The following is a 22,080-nucleotide window of genomic DNA, read 5'->3' on the forward strand; positions in this document are numbered from 1 at the left end:
GTACATGATCATACATGATCAGGGTGGTACATGATCAGGGTGGTACATGATCAGGGTGGATCAGGGTGGTACATGATCAGGGTGGTACATGATCAGGGTGGTACATGATCAGGGTGGTACATGATCAGGGTGGTACATGATCAGGGTGGTACATGATCAGGGTGGTACATGATCAGGGTGGTACATGATCAGGGTGGTACATGATCGGGGTGGTACATGATCAGGGTGGTGATCAGGGTGGTACATGATCAGGGTGGTACATGATCAGGGTGGTACATGATCAGGGTGGTACATGATCAGGGTGGTACATGATCAGGGAGGTACATGATCAGGGTGGTACATGATCAGGGTGGTACATGATCAGGGTGGTACATGATCAGGGTGGTACATGATCAGGGTGGTACATGATCAGGGTGGTACATGATCAGGGAGGTACATACATGATCAGGGTGGTGATCATGATCAGGGTGGTACATGATGGTACATGATCAGGGTGGTACATGATCAGGGTGGTACATGATCAGGGTGGTACATGATCAGGTACATGATCAGGGAGGTACATGATCAGGGTGGTACATGATCAGGGTGGTACATGATCAGGGTGGTACATGATCAGGGAGGTACATGATCAGGGTGGTACATGATCAGGGTGGTACATGATCAGGGTGGTACATGATCAGGGTGGTACATGATCAGGGTGGTACATGATCAGGGTGGTACATGATCAGGGTGGTACATGATCAGGGTGGTACATGATCAGGGTGGTACATGATCAGGGTGGTACATGATCAGGTACATCATCAGGGTGGTACATGATCAGGGTGGTACATGATCAGGGTGGTACATGATCAGGGTGGTACATGATCAGGGTGGTACATGATCAGGGTGGTACATGATCAGGGTGGTACATGATCAGGGTGGTACATGATCAGGGCGGTACATGATCAGGTACATGATGGTACATGATCAGGGTGGTACATGATGGTACATGATCAGGGTGGTACATGATCAGGGTGGTACATGATCAGGGTGGTACATGATCAGGGTGGTACATGATCAGGGTGGTACATGATCATACATGATCAGGGTGGTACATGATCAGGGTGGTACATGATCAGGTACATGATGGTACATGATCAGGGTGGTACATGATCAGGGTGGTACATGATGGTACATGATCAGGTACATGATCAGGGTGGTACATGATCAGGGTGGTACATGATCAGGGTGGTACATGATCAGGGTGGTACATGATCAGGGTGGTACATGATCAGGGTGGTACATGATCAGGGTGGTACATGATCAGGGTGGTACATGATCAGGGTGGTACATGATCAGGGTGGTACATGATCAGGGTGGTACATGATCAGGGTGGTACATGATCAGGGTGGTACATGATCAGGGTGGTACATGATCAGGGTACATGATCAGGGTGGTACATGATCAGGGTGGTACATGATCAGGGTGGTACATGATCAGGGTGGTACATGATCAGGGTGGTACATGATCAGGGTAGTACATGATCAGGGTGGTACATGATCAGGGTGGTACATGATCAGGGTGGTACATGATCAGGGTGGTACATGATCAGGGTGGTACATGATCAGGGTGGTACATGATCAGGGTGGTACATGATCAGGGTGGTACATGATCAGGGTGGTACATGATCAGGGTGGTACATGATCAGGGTGGTACATGATCAGGGTGGTACATGATCAGGGTGGAACATGATCAGGGTGGTACATGATCAGGGTGGTACATGATCAGGGTGGTACATGATCAGGGTGGTACATGATCAGGGTGATACATGATCAGGGTGGTACATGATCAGGGTGGTACATGATCAGGGTGGTACATGATCAGGGTGGTACATGATCAGGGTGGTACATGATCAGGGTGGTACATGATCAGGGTGGTACATGATCAGGGTGGTACATGATCAGGGTGGTACATGATCAGGGTGGTACATGATCAGGGTGGTACATGATCAGGGTGGTACATGATCAGGGTGGTACATGATCAGGGTGGATATACATGATCATGATCAGGGTGGTACATGATCAGGGTGGTACATGATCAGGGTGGTACATGATCAGGGTGGTACATGATCAGGGTGGTACATGATGGTACATGATCAGGGTGGTACATGATCAGGGTGGTACATGATCAGGGTGGTACATGATCAGGGTGGTACATGATCAGGGTGGTACATGATGGTACATGATCAGGGTGGTACATGATCATACATGATCAGGGCGGTACATGATGGTACATGATCAGGGTGGTACATGATCAGGGTGGTACATGATCAGGGTGGTACATGATCAGGGTGGTACATGATCAGGGTGGTACATGATCAGGGTGGTGATCATGATCAGGGTGGTACATGATGGTACATGATCAGGGTGGTACATGATCAGGGTGGTACATGATCAGGGTGGTACATGATCAGGGTGGTACATGATCAGGGTGGTACATGATCAGGGTGGTACATGATCAGGGTAGTACATGATCAGGGTGGTACATGATCAGGGTGGTACATGATCAGGGTGGTACATGATCAGGGTGGTACATGATCAGGGTGGTACATGATCAGGGTGGTACATGATCAGGGTGGTACATGATCAGAGTGGTACATGATCACATGATCAGGGTGGTACATGATCAGGGTGGTACATGATCAGGGTGGTACATGATCAGGGTGGTACATGATCAGGGTGGTACATGATCAGGGTGGTACATGATCAGAGTGGTACATGATCAGGGTGGAACATGATCAGGGTGGTACATGATCAGGGTGGAACATGATCAGGGTGGTACATGATCAGGGTGGTACATGATCAGGGTGGTACATGATCAGGGTGGTACATGATCAGGGTGGTATGATCAGGGTGGTACATGATCAGGGTGGTACATGATCAGGGTGGTACATGATCAGGGTGGTACATGATGGTTACATGATCAGGGTGGTACATGATCAGGGTGGTACAAGATCAGGGTGGTACATGATCAGGGTGGTACATGATCAGGGTGGTACATGATCAGGGTGGTACATGATGGTACATGATCAGGGATGGTGGTACATGATCAGGGTGGTACATGATCAGGGTGGTACATGATCAGGGTGGTACATGATCAGGGTGGTACATGATCAGGGTGGAACATACAGGGTGGTGATCAGGGTGGTACATGATCAGGGTGGTACATGATCAGGGTGGTACATGATCAGGGTGGTACATGATCAGGGTGGTACATGATCAGGGTGGTACATGATCAGGGTGGTGATCAGGGTGGTGATCAGGGTGGTACATGATCAGGGTGGTACATGATGGTACATGATCAGGGTGGTACATGATCAGCGTGGTACATGATCAGGGTGGTACATGATCAGGGTGGTACATGATCAGGGTGGTACATGATCAGGGTGGTACATGATCAGGGTGGTACATGATCAGGGTGGTACATGATCAGGGAGGTACATGATCAGGGTGGTACATGATCAGGGATGGTACATGATCAGGGTGGTACATGATCAGGGTGGTACATGATAAGGGTGGTACATGATCAGGGTGGTACATGATCAGGGAGGTACATGATCAGGGTGGTACATGATCAGGGTGGTACATGATCAGGGTGGTACATGATCAGGGTGGATCAGGGTGGTACATGATCAGGGAGGTACATGATCAGGGTGGTACATGATCAGGGTGGTACATGATCAGGGTGGTACATGATCAGGGTGGTTCATGATCAGGGTGGTACATGATCAGGGTGGTACATGATCAGGGTGGTACATGATCAGGGTGGTACATGATCAGGGTGGTACATGATCAGGGTGGTACATGATCAGGGTGGTACATGATCAGGGTGGTATATGATCAGGGTGGTACATGATCAGGGTCAGGGTACATGATCAGGGTGGTACATGATCAGGGTGGTACATGATCAGGGTGGTACATGATCAGGGTGGTACATGATCAGGGTGGTACATGATCACATGATCAGGGTGGTACACGATCAGGGTGGTACATGATCAGGGTGGTACATGATCAGGGTGGTACATGATCAGGGTGGTACATGATCAGGGTGGTACATGATCAGGGTGGTACATGATCAGGGTGGTACATGATCAGGGTGGTACATGATCAGGGTGGTACATGATCAGGGTGGTACATGATCAGGGTGGTACATGATCAGGGTGGTACATGATCAGGGTGGTACATGATCAGGGTGGTACATGATCAGGGTGGTACGTGATCAGGGTGGTACATGATCAGGGTGGTACATGATCAGGGTGGTACATGATCAGGGTGGTACATGATCAGGGTGGTACATGATCAGGGTGGTACTTGATCAGGCTGGTACATGATCAGGGTGGATCAGGGTGGTACATGATCAGGGTGGTACATGATCAGGGTGGTACATGATCAGGGTGGTACATGATCAGGGTGGTACATGATCAGGGTGGTACATGATCAGGGTCAGGGAGGTACATGATCAGGGTGGTACATGATCAGGGTGGTACTTGATCAGGGTGGTACATGATCAGGGTGGTACATGATCAGGGTGGTACATGATCAGGGTGGTACATGATCAGGGTGGTACATGATCAGGGTGGTACATGATCAGGGTGGTACATGATCAGGGTGGTACATGATCAGGGTGGTACATGATCAGGGTGGTACATGATCAGGGTGGTACATGATCAGGGTGGTACATGATCAGGGTGGTACATGATCAGGGTGGTACATGATCAAGGTGGTTCATGATCAGGGTGGTACATGATCAGGGTGGTACATGATCAGGGTGTTACATGATCAGGGTGGTACATGATCAGGGTGGTACATGATCAGGGTGGTACATGATCAGGGTGGTACATGATCAGGGTGGTACAATCAGGGTGGTACATGATCAGGGTGGTACATGATCAGGGTGGTACATGATCAGGGTGGTACATGATCAGGGTGGTACATGATCAGGGTGGTCCATGATCAGGGTACATGATCAGGGTGGTACATGATCAGGGTGGTACATGATCAGGGTGGTACATGATCAGGGTGGTACATGATCACATGATCAGGGTGGTACATGATCAGGGTGGTACATGATCAGGGTGGTACATGATCAGGGTGGTACATGATCAGGGTGGTACATGATCAGGGTGGTACATGATCAGGGTGGTACATGATCAGGGTGGTACATGATCAGGGAGGTACATGATCAGGGTGGTACATGATCAGGGTGGTACATGATCAGGGAGGTACATGATCAGGGTGGTACATGATCAGGGTGGTACATGATCAGGGTGGTACATGATCAGGGTGGTACATGATCAGGGTGGTACATGATCTGGGTGGTACAGGGTGGTACATAGTCAGGGTGGTACATGATCAGGGAGGTACATGATCAGGGTGGTACATGATCAGGGTGGTACATGATCAGGGTGGTACATGATCAGGGTGGTACATGATCAGGGTGGTACATGATCAGGGTGGTACATGATCAGGGTGGTACATGATCAGGGTGGTACATGATCAGGGTGGTACATGATCAGGGTGGTACATGATCAGGGAGGTACATGATCAGGGTGGTACATGATCAGGGTGGTACATGATCAGGGTGGTACATGATCAGGGTGGTACATGATCAGGGTGGTACATGATCAGGGTAGTACATGATCAGGGTGGTACATGATCAGGGTGGTACATGATCAGGGTGGTACATGATCAGGGTGGTACATGATCAGGGTGGTACATGATCAGGGTGGTACATGATCAGGGTGGTACGTGATCAGGGTGGTACGTGATCAGGGTGGTACATGATCAGGGTGGTACATGATCAGGGTGGAACATGATCAGGGTGGTACATGATCAGGGTGGTACAAGATCAGGGTGGTACATGATCAGGGTGGTACATGATCAGGGAGGTACATGATCAGGGTGGTACATGATCAGGGTGGTACATGATCAGGGAGGTACATGATCAGGGTGGTACATGATCAGGGTGGTACATGATCAAGGTGGTACATGATCAGGGTGGTACATGATCAGGGTGGTACATGATCAGGGAGGTACATGATCAGGGTGGTACATGATCAGGGTGGTACATGATCAGGGTGGTACATGATCAGGGAGGTACATGATCAGGGTGGTACATGATCAGGGTGGTACATGATCAGGGTGGTACATGATCAGGGTGGTACATGATCAGGGTGGTACATAGTCAGGGTGGTACATGATCAGGGAGGTACATGATCAGGGTGGTACATGATCAGGGTGGTACATGATCAGGGTGGTACATGATCAGGGTGGTACATGATCAGGGTGGTACATGATCAGGGTGGTACATGATCAGGGTGGTACATGATCAGGGTGGTATATGATCAGGGTGGTACATGATCAGGGTGGTACATGATCAGGGTTGTACATGATCAGGGTGGTACATGATCAGGGTGGTACATGATCAGGGTGGTATATGATCAGCGTGGTACATGATCAGGGTGGTACATGATCAGGGTGGTACATGATCAGGGTGGTACATGATCAGGGTGGTACATGATCAGGGTGGTACATGATCAGGGTGGTACATGATCAGGGTGGTACGTGATCAGGGTGGTACATGATCAGGGTGGTACATGATCAGGGTGGTACGTGATCAGGGTGGTACGTGATCAGGGTGGTACATGATCAGGGTGGTACATGATCAGGGTGGTACATGATCAGGGTGGTACGTGATCAGGGTTGTACATGATCAGGGCGGTACATGATCAGGGCGGCACATGATCAGGGTGGTACATGATCAGGGTGGTACATGATCAGGGCGGTACATGATCAGGGCGGTACATGATCAGGTTGGAACATGATCAGGGTGGTACATGTTCAGGGTGGTACATGATCAGGGTGGTACATGATCAGGGTGGTACATGATCAGGGTGGTAAATGATCAGGGTGGTACATGATCAGGGTGGAATATGATCAGGGTGGAACATGATCAGGGTGGTACATGATCAGGGTGGTACATGATCAGGGTGGAACATGATCAGGGTGGTACATGATCAGGGTGATACATGATCAGGGTGGAACATGATCAGGGTGGTACCTGATCAGGGTGGTACATGATCAGGTTGTTACATGATCAGGGTGGTACATGATCAGGGTGGTACATGATCAGGGTGGTACATGATCAGGGTGGTACATGATCAGGGTGGTACATGATCAGGTTGGTACATGATCAGGGTGCTACATGATCAGGGTGGTACATGATCAGGGTGGTACATGATCAGGGTGGTACATGATCAGGGTGGAACATGATCAGGATGGTACCTGATCAGGGTGGTACATGATCAGGGTGGTACATGATCAGGGTGGAACATGATCAGGGTGGTACCTGATCAGGGTGGTACATGATCAGGGTGGTACATGATCAGGGTGGTACATGATCAGGGTGGTACATGATCAGGGTGGAACATGATCAGGGTGGTACATGATCAGGGTGGTACATGATCAGGGTGGTACATGATCAGGGTGGTACATGATCAGGGTGGTACATGATCAGGGTGGTACATGATCAGGGTGGTACATTATCAGGGTGGTACATGATCAGGGAGGTACATGATCAGGGTGGTACATGATCAGGGTGGTACATGATCAGGGTGGTACATGATCAGGGAGATACATGATCAGGGTGGTACATGATCAGGGTGGTACATGATCAGGGTGGTACATGATCAGGGTGGTACACGATCAGGGTGGTACACGATCAGGGTGGTACATGATCAGGGTGGTACATGATCAGGGTGGTACATGATCAGGGTGGTACATGATCAGGGTGGTGCATGATCAGGGTGGTACGTGATCAGGGTGGTACATGATCAGGGTGGAACATGATCAGGGTGGTACATGATCAGGGTGGTACATGATCAGGGTGGTACGTGATCAGGGAGGTACATGATCAGGGTGGTACATGATCAGGGTGGTACATGATCAGGGAGGTACATGATCAGGGTGGTACATGATCAGGGTGGTACGTGATGAGGGTGGTACATGATCAGGATGGTACATGATCAGGGTGGTACATGATCAGGGAGGTACATGATCAGGGTGGTACATGATCAGGGTGGTACATGATCAGGGTGGTACATGATCAGGGTGGTACATGATCAGGGTGGTACATGATCAGGGTGGTACATGATCAGGGTGGTACATGATCAGGGTGGTACATGATCAGGGCGGTACATGATCAGGGCGGTACATGATCAGGGCGGTACATGATCAGGGCGGTACATGATCAGGGTGGTACATGATCAGGGTGGTACATGATCAGGGTGGTACATGATCAGGGTGGTACATGATCAGGGTGGTACATGATCAGGGTGGTACATGATCAGGGTGGTACATGATCAGGGTGGTACATGATCAGGGTGGTACATGATCAGGGTGGTACATGATCAGGTTGGTACATGATCAGGGTGGTACATGATCAGGGTGGTACATGATCAGGGTGGTACATGATCAGGGTGGTACATGATCAGGGTGGTACATGATCAGGGTGGTACATGATCAGGGTGGTACATGATCAGGGTGGTACATGATCAGGGTGGTACATGATCAGGGTGGTACCTGATCAGGGTGGTACATGATCAGGGTGGTACATGATCAGGGTGGTACATGATCAGGGTGGTACATGATCAGGGTGGATCTGTTGTGAAAGTAATGAAGCTTAAGCTTCAGGGTCCCTAATCCTGGAGGGGCCCAAGAAGCGATTTTAATACACATTCCTTAAAAGTTTTGGGTCTATTTTATGAGAAACAGTTGGTAAGGGGCCCCATAACAGTTGGTAAGGGGCCCCATAACAGTTGGTAAGGGGCCCCATAACAGTTGGTAAGGGGCCCCATAACAGTTGGTAAGGGGCCCCATAACAGTTGGTAAGGGGCCCCATAACAGTTGGTAAGGGGCCCCATAACAGTTGGTAAGGGGCCCCATAACAGTTGGTAAGGGGCCCCATAACAGTTGGTAAGGGGCCCCATAACAGTTCAAGATTTATGGCCCCAGAAATGTGAGTCCTCCGCTGTACATTTTATGGGGTATTGAAGAAATACAACTTTTAGAGACGCTAGCTGCACTTTTCAGGTATTACTTGTGTAGTCACAAGAAACTTTTGTGAAAATTTTCAGACCATTTCATGGCCATTTACCCAGCAGCATCACGATCAACTTTTCGTCAAATTATTCACCACTGAAAGCAATTAGTTATAATTTATTGGTTGTCATAATAATAATCAAGTGTACATGATTTATATAATTTTTGGTTGTGAAGATTGTATAATTAATTGTATTTGAGATATCACCAACTGTTTAATTTTAAACTATTACAAGTTATAAGTGAAGTCTTTCTTTGTGCGGAACTTGAGCCTCACTTTCCAGGAAAGTGATGCATCACTTTCCAGGAAAGTGATGCATCACTTTCCTGGAAAGTGATGCATCATCCATCTCTTGTCTTCTGTCCAGTCACTTGTCTTCTGTCCAGTCACGTGTGTTCTGTCCAGTCACCTTAGTGTAAGCTTCAGTCGTCAGTTTTATGCCTCTCTCAACAGCCTGAGTGTTTGGCCACTTGGGAACCTCCAGTGGAGTCTCAATAATTTTCAGAACTTGTTGATCTGATGAAGAAGCAATGAGAGGAGGCTCAATTTTCAATTCAGTCTTCCAGTCAATCATAGAATGATAGTTGTTTACTTGCCACTTTTGTTAGGGAATCACTGCTTTTCTTGAGTTGACAATAGGAGCCACATTGTCATTTTCGTCATCTTCACTGTCATCTTCATCATCAGTGTAGATTAACAAGTCCTCGTCAACAGCAACAACATAATTTTCTCCATCCTCATCAGAGCTTCAGTACTTTCTTCTGTCTGTTGATTCTCTTCTCTAATTTTTATCCTTGAGACAGATTTGTCTCTGACAGCTCAGTCATCATCAGCTCACATACCAAGAAGCAGCTGATCTGTGTGAGCAAAGTAGGAATTTGTTTTTACAGTCTTCTTTACTATCTTCTTTTCTTCACTGTTCAGATGTCTCATAAACTGCAGTGACCGGAAGACACTGTTTGGGCCACGTCAGACATAAGGTGCAGCTTGATGTGGAACAACACTGGAGCACTGAATTTTAAAATCATAATGACAACTCTTTTCAACTCCTGACTGGGTCTTGATGTTGTCACATAGTCTAAGGATCCTACTCCATAAAGTATTCCACGTTGACACACACGGTGGACCTGGTTCAAGAGCAGCCTAGTCATCATCAACCACACCTGTGATCACTCCTTTGCAAATCTTATACAAGTATTTCTGGTCCCAGGACAGATCCTCTGCCACCTTGTCATTCAGAGCAGCGAAATCAATGAAACTGACTGACTGGAAAACAACAACTGGCAGCTCAGACAGAGGATCCTATATTTGCTTGCCAGTGGGATCTCTCTAATGCTCAGGACCACTTGGCTTACCATCATAGTGGTAGAAAACAACCCAGAATGGCAGCTCATTTCCATGAAGCTGACAGATGAAATAATGGACCGGATGACCAAGCAACATTTCAAGATAATGAATGGCTCCATCGTCAGCGCCGACATTTAGGTTGGTTCCGTCACAACCAACACATACAACAGGCTGCCGAGTTAATTTCTGTTCCACCAGAAATGTATAGATAGTCTTGGCAATCTCCTTTCCATGGCCTGACTTGGGAGTCACATGAGCGAGATATTCAGTGCCGGGCTCCACCATGATGATGTAATGATCTTTCACCACTATCTTTGAATTCCATTTCTTGATCTTCTCATTCTTTGTCATTACACGAGTGGAGGTCTTCTTATCATCAAAATACAGTGATGTGATATTTTCCAAGTTTGCTGCTCATTTTCTTTGTTCTCCACTCCACATTTGTGTCTGGCATCTCGTAACTTCTGTGGTACAATAAGTTGACCTTTGTCGTCCTTAGTAATAATGCCATAGTTCATTAAGGTGGTGGTAACAATGGCAGCTCCAGCATAAACACTGAGAAAGTTAGTTAGTGTTTATAAATACTGCAGAGTTCATAGATACAGTATATAAAACACTGCGCTGCGCTACTCAGTAATACAGACATATTCAGAAATTTCAGTCGCAGATGCTGTAGGTTAAACCTCAACCAATCAACTTCATATTTGGCACTGAATCTAAGATGTATATAAGCAACAATGACTGAAGAGTGCAACTTTGATCAAAATTTCAGTGCTCCCTACTGTACATGATATGGTGAAGGTCTTTTGATTTAAGGAAACGGAGCTGCCCTTCCATTCACTGGATCAAGTCTCATTACTTCCAATTCCCTATTTGTTCCTCCATAAATATAACAATGATAATTATCTCTGAGTTAAGGATGTCATGGCACTTATGGCAACACACCAGTTAAATGAATGATTCAAAATTTTCAAATTAAAGTTTATTTGTACATGATACATTGTTGACGGCAGTGAAGGGACTTGAGCTAGAGTTCGTCACGGCCACGCTAGCTGGAGATTCGTCTGTAAAAACTTGCATTTGTGGTCACAGTGGTGCCTGTGCTAACTTTCCTATGGTGTAGAAATATACCTAGTTGGATGAATCTTATTGTGGCTAGCTGGTCTAGTGGCTAACGCGACGGGCTGGAGTTTTGAGACTCTATGACCGCGGGTTCATCCCGGCCGGGGGTATGGTTTATATACAGGAATGTGTAACACTTAAATGCTTGTAGAAAGTTCAAGGTTATATAGAACATTTGTGGCAACTTTAAGCTTAACACTCCAACGACAATAAACAATACATGTATACAAATGATGTTGAGTATATAATGAATGCATATGTATCTTAAATATATCATTGTACATTATTATAATCAAAATTATGTGTTTTCTCCTTCGGGTTACCATAGCTTAGTGGGAGACAACCATCCTGGTAGAAAAATAAAGTCTCTCTTCTGTACATCTGGCCTAACTTGAAAGAGACATATAACCAGTACATAGCAGACAGAAACTTAAGACGATGTTCCAGTCCAACACGAATGTGAGGGAGACAGTATATATAGGAGAGGGAGACAAGTCACACTAACACACCTTCGTGTGTTAGTGTGACTTGTAAATGATCCATGTAAGACCGGTTTAGCATCATAATCTTCTCTATCCTACATGCAGGTTACTCGTGTATTATTCCAGCCACGGTATTGTGCCTCTATGTTATAATTTATAATGTTGAAGTTCAGACAGCAAATTTGTCACCAGGTCGACGTCAGTGTCTGGGTGAGTCTCTGGCCAGGATGGAGTTGTTTATCTTCTCAGCAGCGCTGCTCCAGAACTTCACCTTCTCTCCACCAGCCATGACATACATTGACTTGTCTCCTCAAACACTTCCACTCTCGCAGTTCCCAAAATATCAGGATATTCTCATTACTATCAGGAAGTAGTACAGTAGTATACTGAAGTTAGTTTAATATCTTTGTTATGCACTCACAACCATTATGTGAATGGCAATTATATTTAATTTCAAGGCTGCCCACAATGTTTCAAGGCTGCCCATAATGTTTCAAGGCTGCCCACAATGTTTCAAGGCTGCACACAATGTTTCAAGGCTGCCCACAATGTTTCAAGGCTGCCCATAATGTTTCAAGGCTGCCCACAATGTTTCAAGGCTGCCCACAATGTTTCAAGGCTGCCCATAATGTTTCAAGGCTGCCCACAATGTTTCAAGGCTGCCCATAATGTTTCAAGGCTGCCCACAATGTTTCAAGGCTGCCCACAATGTTTCAAGGCTGCCCACAATGTTTCAAGGCAGCCCAAAATGTTTCAAGGCTGCCCACAATGTTTCAAGGCTGCCCACAATGTTTCAAGGCAGCCCACAATGTTTCAAGGCTGCCCACAATGTTTCAAGGCTGCCCACAATGTTTCAAGGCAGCCCACAATGTTTCAAGGCTGCACACAATGTTTCAAGGCTGCCCACAATGTTTCAAGGCTGCCCACAATGTTTCAAGGCTGCACACAATGTTTCAAGGCTGCCCACAATGTTTCAAGGCTGCCCACAATGTTTCAAGGCTGCCCACAATGTTTCAAGGCTGCCCACAATGTTTCAAGGCTGCCCACAATGTTTCAAGGCAGCCCACAATGTTTCAAGGCTGCCCACAATGTTTCAAGGCTGCCCACAATGTTTCAAGGCAGCCCACAATGTTTCAAGGCTGCACACAATGTTTCAAGGCAGCCCACAATGTTTCAAGGCTGCCCACAATGTTTCAAGGCTGCACACAATGTTTCAAGGCAGCCCACAATGTTTCAAGGCTGCACACAATGTTTCAAGGCAGCCCACAATGTTTCAAGGCAGCCCACAATGTTTCAAGGCTGCCCACAATGTTTCAAGGCTGCCCACAATGTTTCAAGGCTGCCCACAATGTTTCAAGGCTGCCCACAATGTTTCAAGGCAGCCCACAATGTTTCAAGGCTGCCCACAATGTTTCAAGGCTGCCCACAATGTTTCAAGGCTGCCCACAATGTTTCAAGGCTGCCCACAATGTTTCAAGGCAAGGCTGCCCACAATGTTTCAAGGCTGCCCACAATGTTTCAAGGCTGCCCACAATGTTTCAAGGCTGCCCACAATGTTTCAAGGCTGCCCACAATGTTTCAAGGCTGCCCACAATGTTTCAAGGCTGCCCACAATGTTTCAACAATGTTTCAAGGCTGCCCACAATGTTTCAAGGCAGCCCACAATGTTTCAAGGCTGCCCACAATGTTTCAAGGCTGCCCACAATGTTTCAAGGCTGCCCACAATGTTTCAAGGCTGCCCACAATGTTTCAAGGCTGCCCACAATGTTTCAAGGCTGCCCACAATGTTTCAAGGCAGCCCACAATGTTTCAAGGCTGCCCACAATGTTTCAAGGCTGCCCACAATGTTTCAAGGCTGCCCACAATGTTTCAAGGCTGCCCACAATGTTTCAAGGCTGCCCACAATGTTTCAAGGCTGCCCACAATGTTTTGCATATCAAGGGGGTCTGTATAAATAATAATATATATTAGTCACCCTAACTGTATAATATACAGGCGGGTCCCGCTTACACAGCAGGTTAACTGTATAATATACAGGCGGGTCCCGCTTTTACAGCAGGTTAACTGTATAATATACAGGCGGGTCCCGCTTATACAGCAGGTTAACCGCATAATATACAGGCGGGTCCCGCTTTTACAGCAGGTTAACTGTATAATATACATGCGGGTCCCGCTTATACAGCAGGTTAACCGCATAATATACATGCGGGTCCCGCTTTTACAGCAGGTTAACTGTATAATATACAGGCGGGTCCCACTTATACAGCAGGTTAACTGTATAATATACAGGCGGGTCCCACTTATACAGCAGGTTAACTGTATAATATACAGGCGGGTCCCGCTTTTACAGCAGGTTAACTGTATAATATACAGGCGGGTCCCGCTTTTACAGCAGGTTAACTGTATAATATACAGGCGGGTCCCGCTTTTACAGCAGGTTAACTGTATAATATACAGGCAGGTCCCACTTTTACAGCAGGTTAACTGTATAATATACAGGCGGGTCCCACTTTTACAGCAGGTTAACTGTATAATATACAGGCAGGTCCCACTTATACAGCAGGTTAACTGTATAATATACAGGCAGGTCCCACTTATACAGCAGGTTAACTGTATAATATACAGGCGGGTCCCACTTTTACAGCAGGTTAACTGTATAATATACAGGCGGGTCCCACTTTTACAGCAGGTTAAGTCTGGGATACTGATGTAAAGAAACAATAATTGTCAAGAGAAACATTGTCTCTCACTCTCAAATACACATAAAAGTCTGATGACATATTTACACTATCATATATTAAGTGAGCAGTAGAGATAGGCCTAAAAAATTCATATAAAGTACACACATTACTTACCTTAAAATATTTTAGAACTCAACTTATAGTGGATGGTGAATATATTTATTGTAGACAGCCTGAATAATTGAAAAAAGCCGTATTAGCGAGACGTCGTAAAGCGAACACCTGGAAAGTGGCGGCGCCCACCTCAACTGTTTTCTCTTTTTTTATTTACACATTAGCCATTTCCCACTGTGACAGGTGACAGAGGTCAGCCTATACTACACTTATAAAACTGAAACTTATCAACACCAGTTCTTCAGAGTGCAGGCACTGTACTTCCCACACTAGTTCTTCAGAGTGCAGGCACTGTACTTCCCACACTAGTTCTTCAGAGTGCAGGCACTGTACTTCCCACACTAGTTCTTCAGAGTGCAGGCACTGTACTTCCCACACTAGTTCTTCAGAGTGCAGGCACTGTACTTCCCACACTAGTCTTACAGAGTGCAGGCACTGTACTTCCCACACTAGTCTTACAGAGTGCAGGCACTGTACTTCCCACACTAGTCTTACAGAGTGCAGGCACTGTACTTCCCACACTAGTCTTACAGAGTGCAGGCACTGTACTTCCCACACTAGTCTTACAGAGTGCAGGCACTGTACTTCCCACACTAGTCTTACAGAGTGCAGGCACTGTACTTCCCACACTAGTCTTACAGAGTGCAGGCACTGTACTTCCCACACTAGTCTTACAGAGTGCAGGCACTGTACTTCCCTACACTAGTCCCACACCTTCAGAGTGCAGGCACTGTACTTCCCACACTAGTCTTACAGAGTGCAGGCACTGTACTTCCCACACTAGTCCTTCAGAGTGCAGGCACTGTACTTCCCACACTAGTCTTACAGAGTGCAGGCACTGTACTTCCCACACTAGTCTTACAGAGTGCAGGCACTGTACTTCCCACACTAGTCTTACAGAGTGCAGGCACTGTACTTCCCACACTAGTCCTTCAGAGTGCAGGCACTGTACTTCCCACACTAGTCCTTCAGAGTGCAGGCACTGTACTTCCCACACTAGTCCTTCAGAGTGCAGGCACTGTACTTCCCACACTAGTTCTTCAGAGTGCAGGCACTGTACTTCCCACACTAGTTCTTCAGAGTGCAGGCACTGTACTTCCCACACTAGTTCTTCAGAGTGCAGGCACTGTACTTCCCACACTAGTTCTTCAGAGTGCAGGCACTGTACTTCCCACACTAGTTCTTCAGAGTGCAGGCACTGTACTTCCCACACTAGTCTTACAGAGTGCAGGCACTGTACTTCCCACACTAGTCTTACAGAGTGCAGGCACTGTACTTCCCACACTAGTCTTACAGAGTGCAGGCACTGTACTTCCCACACTAGTCTTACAGAGTGCAGGCACTGTACTTCCCACACTAGTCTTACAGAGTGCAGGCACTGTACTTCCCACACTAGTCTTACAGAGTGCAGGCACTGTACTTCCCACACTAGTCTTACAGAGTGCAGGCACTGTACTTCCCACACTAGTCTTACAGAGTGCAGGCACTGTACTTCCCACACTAGTCTTACAGAGTGCAGTCACTGTACTTCCCACACTAGTCTTACAGAGTGCAGGCACTGTACTTCCCACACTAGTCCTTCAGAGTGCAGGCACTGTACTTCCCACACTAGTCTTACAGAGTGCAGGCACTGTACTTCCCACACTAGTCTTACAGAGTGCAGGCACTGTACTTCCCACACTAGTCTTACAGAGTGCAGGCACTGTACTTCCCACACTAGTCTTACAGAGTGCAGGCACTGTACTTCCCACACTAGTCTTACAGAGTGCAGGCACTGTACTTCCCACACTAGTCCTACAGAGTGCAGGCACTGTACTTCCCACACTAGTCCTTCAGAGTGCAGGCACTGTACTTCCCACACTAGTCTTACAGAGTGCAGGCACTGTACTTCCCACACTAGTCCTACAGAGTGCAGGCACTGTACTTCCCACACTAGTCTTACAGAGTGCAGGCACTGTACTTCCCACACTAGTCTTACAGAGTGCAGGCACTGTACTTCCCACACTAGTCCTACAGAGTGCAGGCACTGTACTTCCCACACTAGTCCTACAGAGTGCAGGCACTGTACTTCCCACACTAGTCCTACAGAGTGCAGGCACTGTACTTCCCACACTAGTCCTTCAGAGTGCAGGCACTGTACTTCCCACACTAGTCCTTCAGAGTGCAGGCACTGTACTTCCCACACTAGTCCTTCAGAGTGCAGGCACTGTACTTCCCACACTAGTCCTTCAGAGTGCAGGCACTGTACTTCCCACACTAGTCCTTCAGAGTGCAGGCACTGTACTTCCCACACTAGTCCTTCAGAGTGCAGGCACTGTACTTCCCACACTAGTCCTTCAGAGTGCAGGCACTGTACTTCCCACACTAGTCCTTCAGAGTGCAGGCACTGTACTTCCCACACTAGTCCTTCAGAGTGCAGGCACTGTACTTCCCACACTAGTCCTTCAGAGTGCAGGCACTGTACTTCCCACACTAGTTCTTCAGAGTGCAGGCACTGTACTTCCCACACTAGTTCTTCAGAGTGCAGGCACTGTACTTCCCACACTAGTTCTTCAGAGTGCAGGCACTGTACTTCCCACACTAGTTCTTCAGAGTGCAGGCACTGTACTTCCCACACTAGTCCTTCAGAGTGCAGGCACTGTACTTCCCACACTAGTCCTTCAGAGTGCAGGCACTGTACTTCCCACACTAGTCCTTCAGAGTGCAGGCACTGTACTTCCCACACTAGTCCTTCAGAGTGCAGGCACTGTACTTCCCACACTAGTCCTTCAGAGTGCAGGCACTGTACTTCCCACACTAGTTCTTCGGAGTGCAGGCACTGTACTTCCCACACTAGTTCTTCAGAGTGCAGGCACTGTACTTCCCACACTAGTTCTTCGGAGTGCAGGCACTGTACTTCCCACACTAGTTCTTCAGAGTGCAGGCACTGTACTTCCCACACTAGTCCTTCAGAGTGCAGGCACTGTACTTCCCACACTAGTCCTTCAGAGACTAGTCCTTCAGAGTGCAGGCACTGTACTTCCCACACTAGTCCTTCAGAGACTAGTCCTTCAGAGTGCAGGCACTGTACTTCCCACACTAGTCCTTCAGAGACTAGTCCTTCAGAGTGCAGGCACTGTACTTCCCACACTATTCCTTCAGAGTGCAGGCACTGTACTTCCCACACTAGTCCTTCAGAGTGCAGGCACTGTACTTCCCACACTAGTCCTTCAGAGTGCAGGCACTGTACTTCCCACACTAGTTCTTCGGAGTGCAGGCACTGTACTTCCCACACTAGTTCTTCAGAGTGCAGGCACTGTACTTCCCACACTAGTTCTTCGGAGTGCAGGCACTGTACTTCCCACACTAGTTCTTCAGAGTGCAGGCACTGTACTTCCCACACTAGTCCTTCAGAGTGCAGGCACTGTACTTCCCACACTAGTCCTTCAGAGTGCAGGCACTGTACTTCCCACACTAGTCCTTCAGAGTGCAGGCACTGTACTTCCCACACTAGTTCTTCAGAGTGCAGGCACTGTACTTCCCACACTAGTTCTTCAGAGTGCAGGCACTGTACTTCCCACACTAGTTCTTCAGAGTGCAGGCACTGTACTTCCCACACTAGTCCTTCAGAGTGCAGGCACTGTACTTCTCACACTATTCCTTCAGAGTGCAGGCACTGTACTTCTCACACTAGTCCTTCAGAGTGCAGGCACTGTACTTCCCACACTAGTCCTTCAGAGTGCAGGCACTGTACTTCCCACACTAGTCCTTCAGAGTGCAGGCACTGTACTTCCCACACTATTCCTTCAGAGTGCAGGCACTGTACTTCCCACACTAGTCCTTCAGAGTGCAGGCACTGTACTTCCCATACTAGTCCTTCAGAGTGCAGGCACTGTACTTCCCACACTATTCCTTCAGAGTGCAGGCACTGTACTTCCCACACTAGTCCTTCAGAGTGCAGGCACTGTACTTCCCACACTAGTCCTTCAGAGTGCAGGCACTGTACTTCCCACACTAGTCCTTCAGAGTGCAGGCACTGTACTTCCCACACTAGTCCTTCAGAGTGCAGGTACTGTACTTCCCATACTTTTCCTTCAGAGTGCAGGCACTGTACTTCCCACACTAGTCCTTCAGAGTGCAGGCACTGTACTTCCCACACCAGTCCTTCAGAGTGCAGGCACTGTACTTCCCACACTAGTCCTTCGGAGTGCAGGCACTGAGCTTCCCACACTAGTCCTTCAGAGTGCAAGCACTGTGCTTCCCACACTAGTCCTTCAGAGTGCAGGCACTGTACTTCCCACACTAGTCCTTCAGAGTGCAGGCACTGTACTTCCCACACTAGTCCTTCAGAGTGCAGGCACTGTACTTCCCACACTATTCCTTCAGAGTGCAGGCACTGTACTTCCCACACTAGTCCTTCAGAGTGCAGGCACTGTACTTCTCACACTAGTCCTTCAGAGTGCAGGCATTGTCCTTCCCACACCAGTCCTTCAGAGTGCAGGCACTGTACTTCCCACACTAGTCCTTCAGAGTGCAGGCACTGTACTTCCCACACTAATTCTTCAGAGTGCAGGCACTGTACTTCCCACAATAGTCTTACAGAGTGCAGGCACTGTACTTGCCACACTAGTCCTACAGAGTGCAGGCATTGTACTTCCCACACCAGTCCTTCAGAGTGCAGGCACTGTACTTCCCACACTAGTCCTTCAGAGTGCAGGCACTGTACTTCCCACACTAATTCTTCAGAGTGCAGGCACTGTACTTCCCACACTAGTCCTTCAGAGTGCAGGCACTGTACTTCCCACACTAATTCTTCAGAGTGCAGGCACTGTACTTCCCACACTAGTCCTTCAGAGTGCAGGCACTGTACTTCCCACACTAGTCCTACAGAGTGCAGGCACTGTACTTCCCACACTAGTCCTACAGAGTGCAGGTATTGTACTTCCCACACCAGTCCTTCAGAGTGCAGGCACTGTACTTCCCACACTAGTCCTTCAGAGTGCAGGCACTGTACTTCCCACACTAGTCCTACAGAGTGCAGGCGCTGTACTTCCCACACTAGTCCTTCAGAGTGCAGGCACTGTACTTCCCACACTAGTCCTACAGAGTGCAGGCACTGTAGTTCCCACACCAGTTCTTCAGAGTGCAGGCACTGTCCTTCATACCTCCAGGACTCTGGATTACAAGGTCACATAATGGGTCCTGGTACTGGGCCAGAACTCTGGATTACAAGATCACATAATGGGTCCTGGTACTGGGCCAGGACTCTGGATTACAAGGTCACATAATGGGTCCTGGTACTGGGCTAGGACTCTTTATTACAAGGTCACATAATGGGTCCTGGTACTGGGCCAGGACTCTGGATTACAATGTCACATAATGGGTCCCGGTACTGGGCCAGGACTCTGGATTACAAGGTCACATAATGGGTCCTGGTACTGGGCCAGGACTCTGGATTACAATGTCACATAATGGGTCCCGGTACTGGGCCAGGACTCTTGATTACAATGTCACATAATGGGTCCTGGTACTGGGCTAGGACTCTCGATTACAATGTCACATAATGGGTCCTGGTACTGGGCTAGGACTCTGGATTACAATGTCACATAATGGGTCCTGGTTCTGGGCCAGGACTCTGGATTACAATGTCACATAATGGGTCCTGGCACTGGGCCGCAATATTTGTGTCTGCTGGGTACTTAACAGTGATAATAAACTGTTTATTGAACTCAATAACAGTCATGAGTTTACAGTGGTGAACTTTAAGAACATGAGAACATAAGAAAGAGGAACACTGCAGGAGGCCTGTTGGCCCATACTAGGCAGGTCCTTTACAATTCATCCTACTAACAAAACATTTGCCCTACCCAATTTTCAATGCTACCCAAGAAATAACACAAGAAATAAGCTCTGATGTGCAAGTCCCACTCAAATCCAACCCCTCCCACTCATGTACTTATCCAACCTAAATTTGAAACTACCCAGCCTCAATAACCCAACTAGGTAGACTGTTCCACTCATCAACTACCCTATTTCCAAACCAATACTTTCCTATGTCCTTTCTAAATCTAAACTTATCTAATTTAAATCCATTACTGCGGGTTCTCTCTTGGAGAGATATCCTCAAGACCTTATTAACATCCCCTTAAAGACCTTATTAATATCCCCTTAAAGACCTTATTAATATCCCCTTAAAGACCTTATTAATATCCCTTTAAAGACCTTATTAATATCCCCTTAAAGACCTTATTAATATCCCCTTAAAGTCCTTATTAATATCCCCTTAAAGACCTTATTAATATCCCCTTAAAGACCTTATTAATATCCCCTTAAAGACCTTATTAATATCCCCTGTATCACTATACATGGTTACTATAGTGCATTGTATTTTTTACTTAGAGAAATTAAAGTGAATGTATATAAAATAAAGAAAATTATATTTTATTTAAGCCTTGTTTATATAAGTGTAGTATTATGTTGGTTCTGCAACACTGCAGATGATCATCATCACTGGAGTTTCAAACATAACATTGAAAAACAAGCTGCTCCGGTTTACAGCGCTTCACTTGACATTGTTTCGTTAATACAGCAGTTTTCACCTACAAGTCTTCTTTATTTATTCAGACTTGCTCCAGTAAATATATTCACCAATCACTATAAGCTAAGGACGAAATATTTTAAGGTATACCTGGAGAGGGTTTCGAGGATCAGCGTCCCCGCGGCCCGGTCTGTGACAAGGCCTCATGGTAGACCAGAGCCTGATCAACCAGGGTGTAGCTGTTGGCCGCAAGCAAGCTGATGTACGAACCACAGCCCGGCTGGTAAGGTACTGACTTAAGGTGCCTTACCAGCGCCTTCTTGAAGACAGTCAGGGGTCTATAGGTAATCCCCCTTATGTATGCTGGGAGGCAGTTGAACAGTCTTGGGCCTCTGGCACTAATTGTGTTGTCTCTCAGTGTGCTCGTGGCGCCCCGGCTTTTCATTGGGGAATATTGCATCACTGCCGAGTCTTTTGCTTTCGTAGGAAGTGATTTTCGTGCTCAAATTTGGGACTAGCCCTCTAGGATTTTCCAGATGTATATTGTTATGTATCGTTCTAGTAAATTAGGTGCTTTATCGTACTTACACATGCCATGAAAGTTCTCTGGACATTCTGC

The 22,080-nt window shown here is 47.3% G+C and overlaps 1 protein-coding gene across 2 annotated transcripts in view; it reads left to right on the forward strand.

The window, feature by feature from the left end:
* Positions 1-12,604, forward strand: part of LOC128705483 (cytochrome P450 2L1) — a 309,064-nt gene extending 296,460 nt beyond the window's left edge. Inside the window, exon 10 of one of the 2 annotated variants that reach the window (XM_070104508.1) lies at positions 12,282-12,511. In XM_070104508.1, the coding sequence (XP_069960609.1) occupies positions 12,282-12,380 (99 nt within the window). In that variant the 3' untranslated portion in view covers positions 12,381-12,511. Of the gene's footprint in view, positions 1-12,281 lie in introns of both variants that reach the window. The other variant, XM_070104507.1, reaches the window with a different exon arrangement.
* Positions 12,605-22,080: the final 9,476 nt, after the last annotated feature.

The sequence above is a fragment of the Cherax quadricarinatus genome, chromosome 92 (assembly GCF_038502225.1).
Source record: "Cherax quadricarinatus isolate ZL_2023a chromosome 92, ASM3850222v1, whole genome shotgun sequence".
NCBI lineage: Eukaryota > Metazoa > Arthropoda > Malacostraca > Decapoda > Parastacidae > Cherax > Cherax quadricarinatus.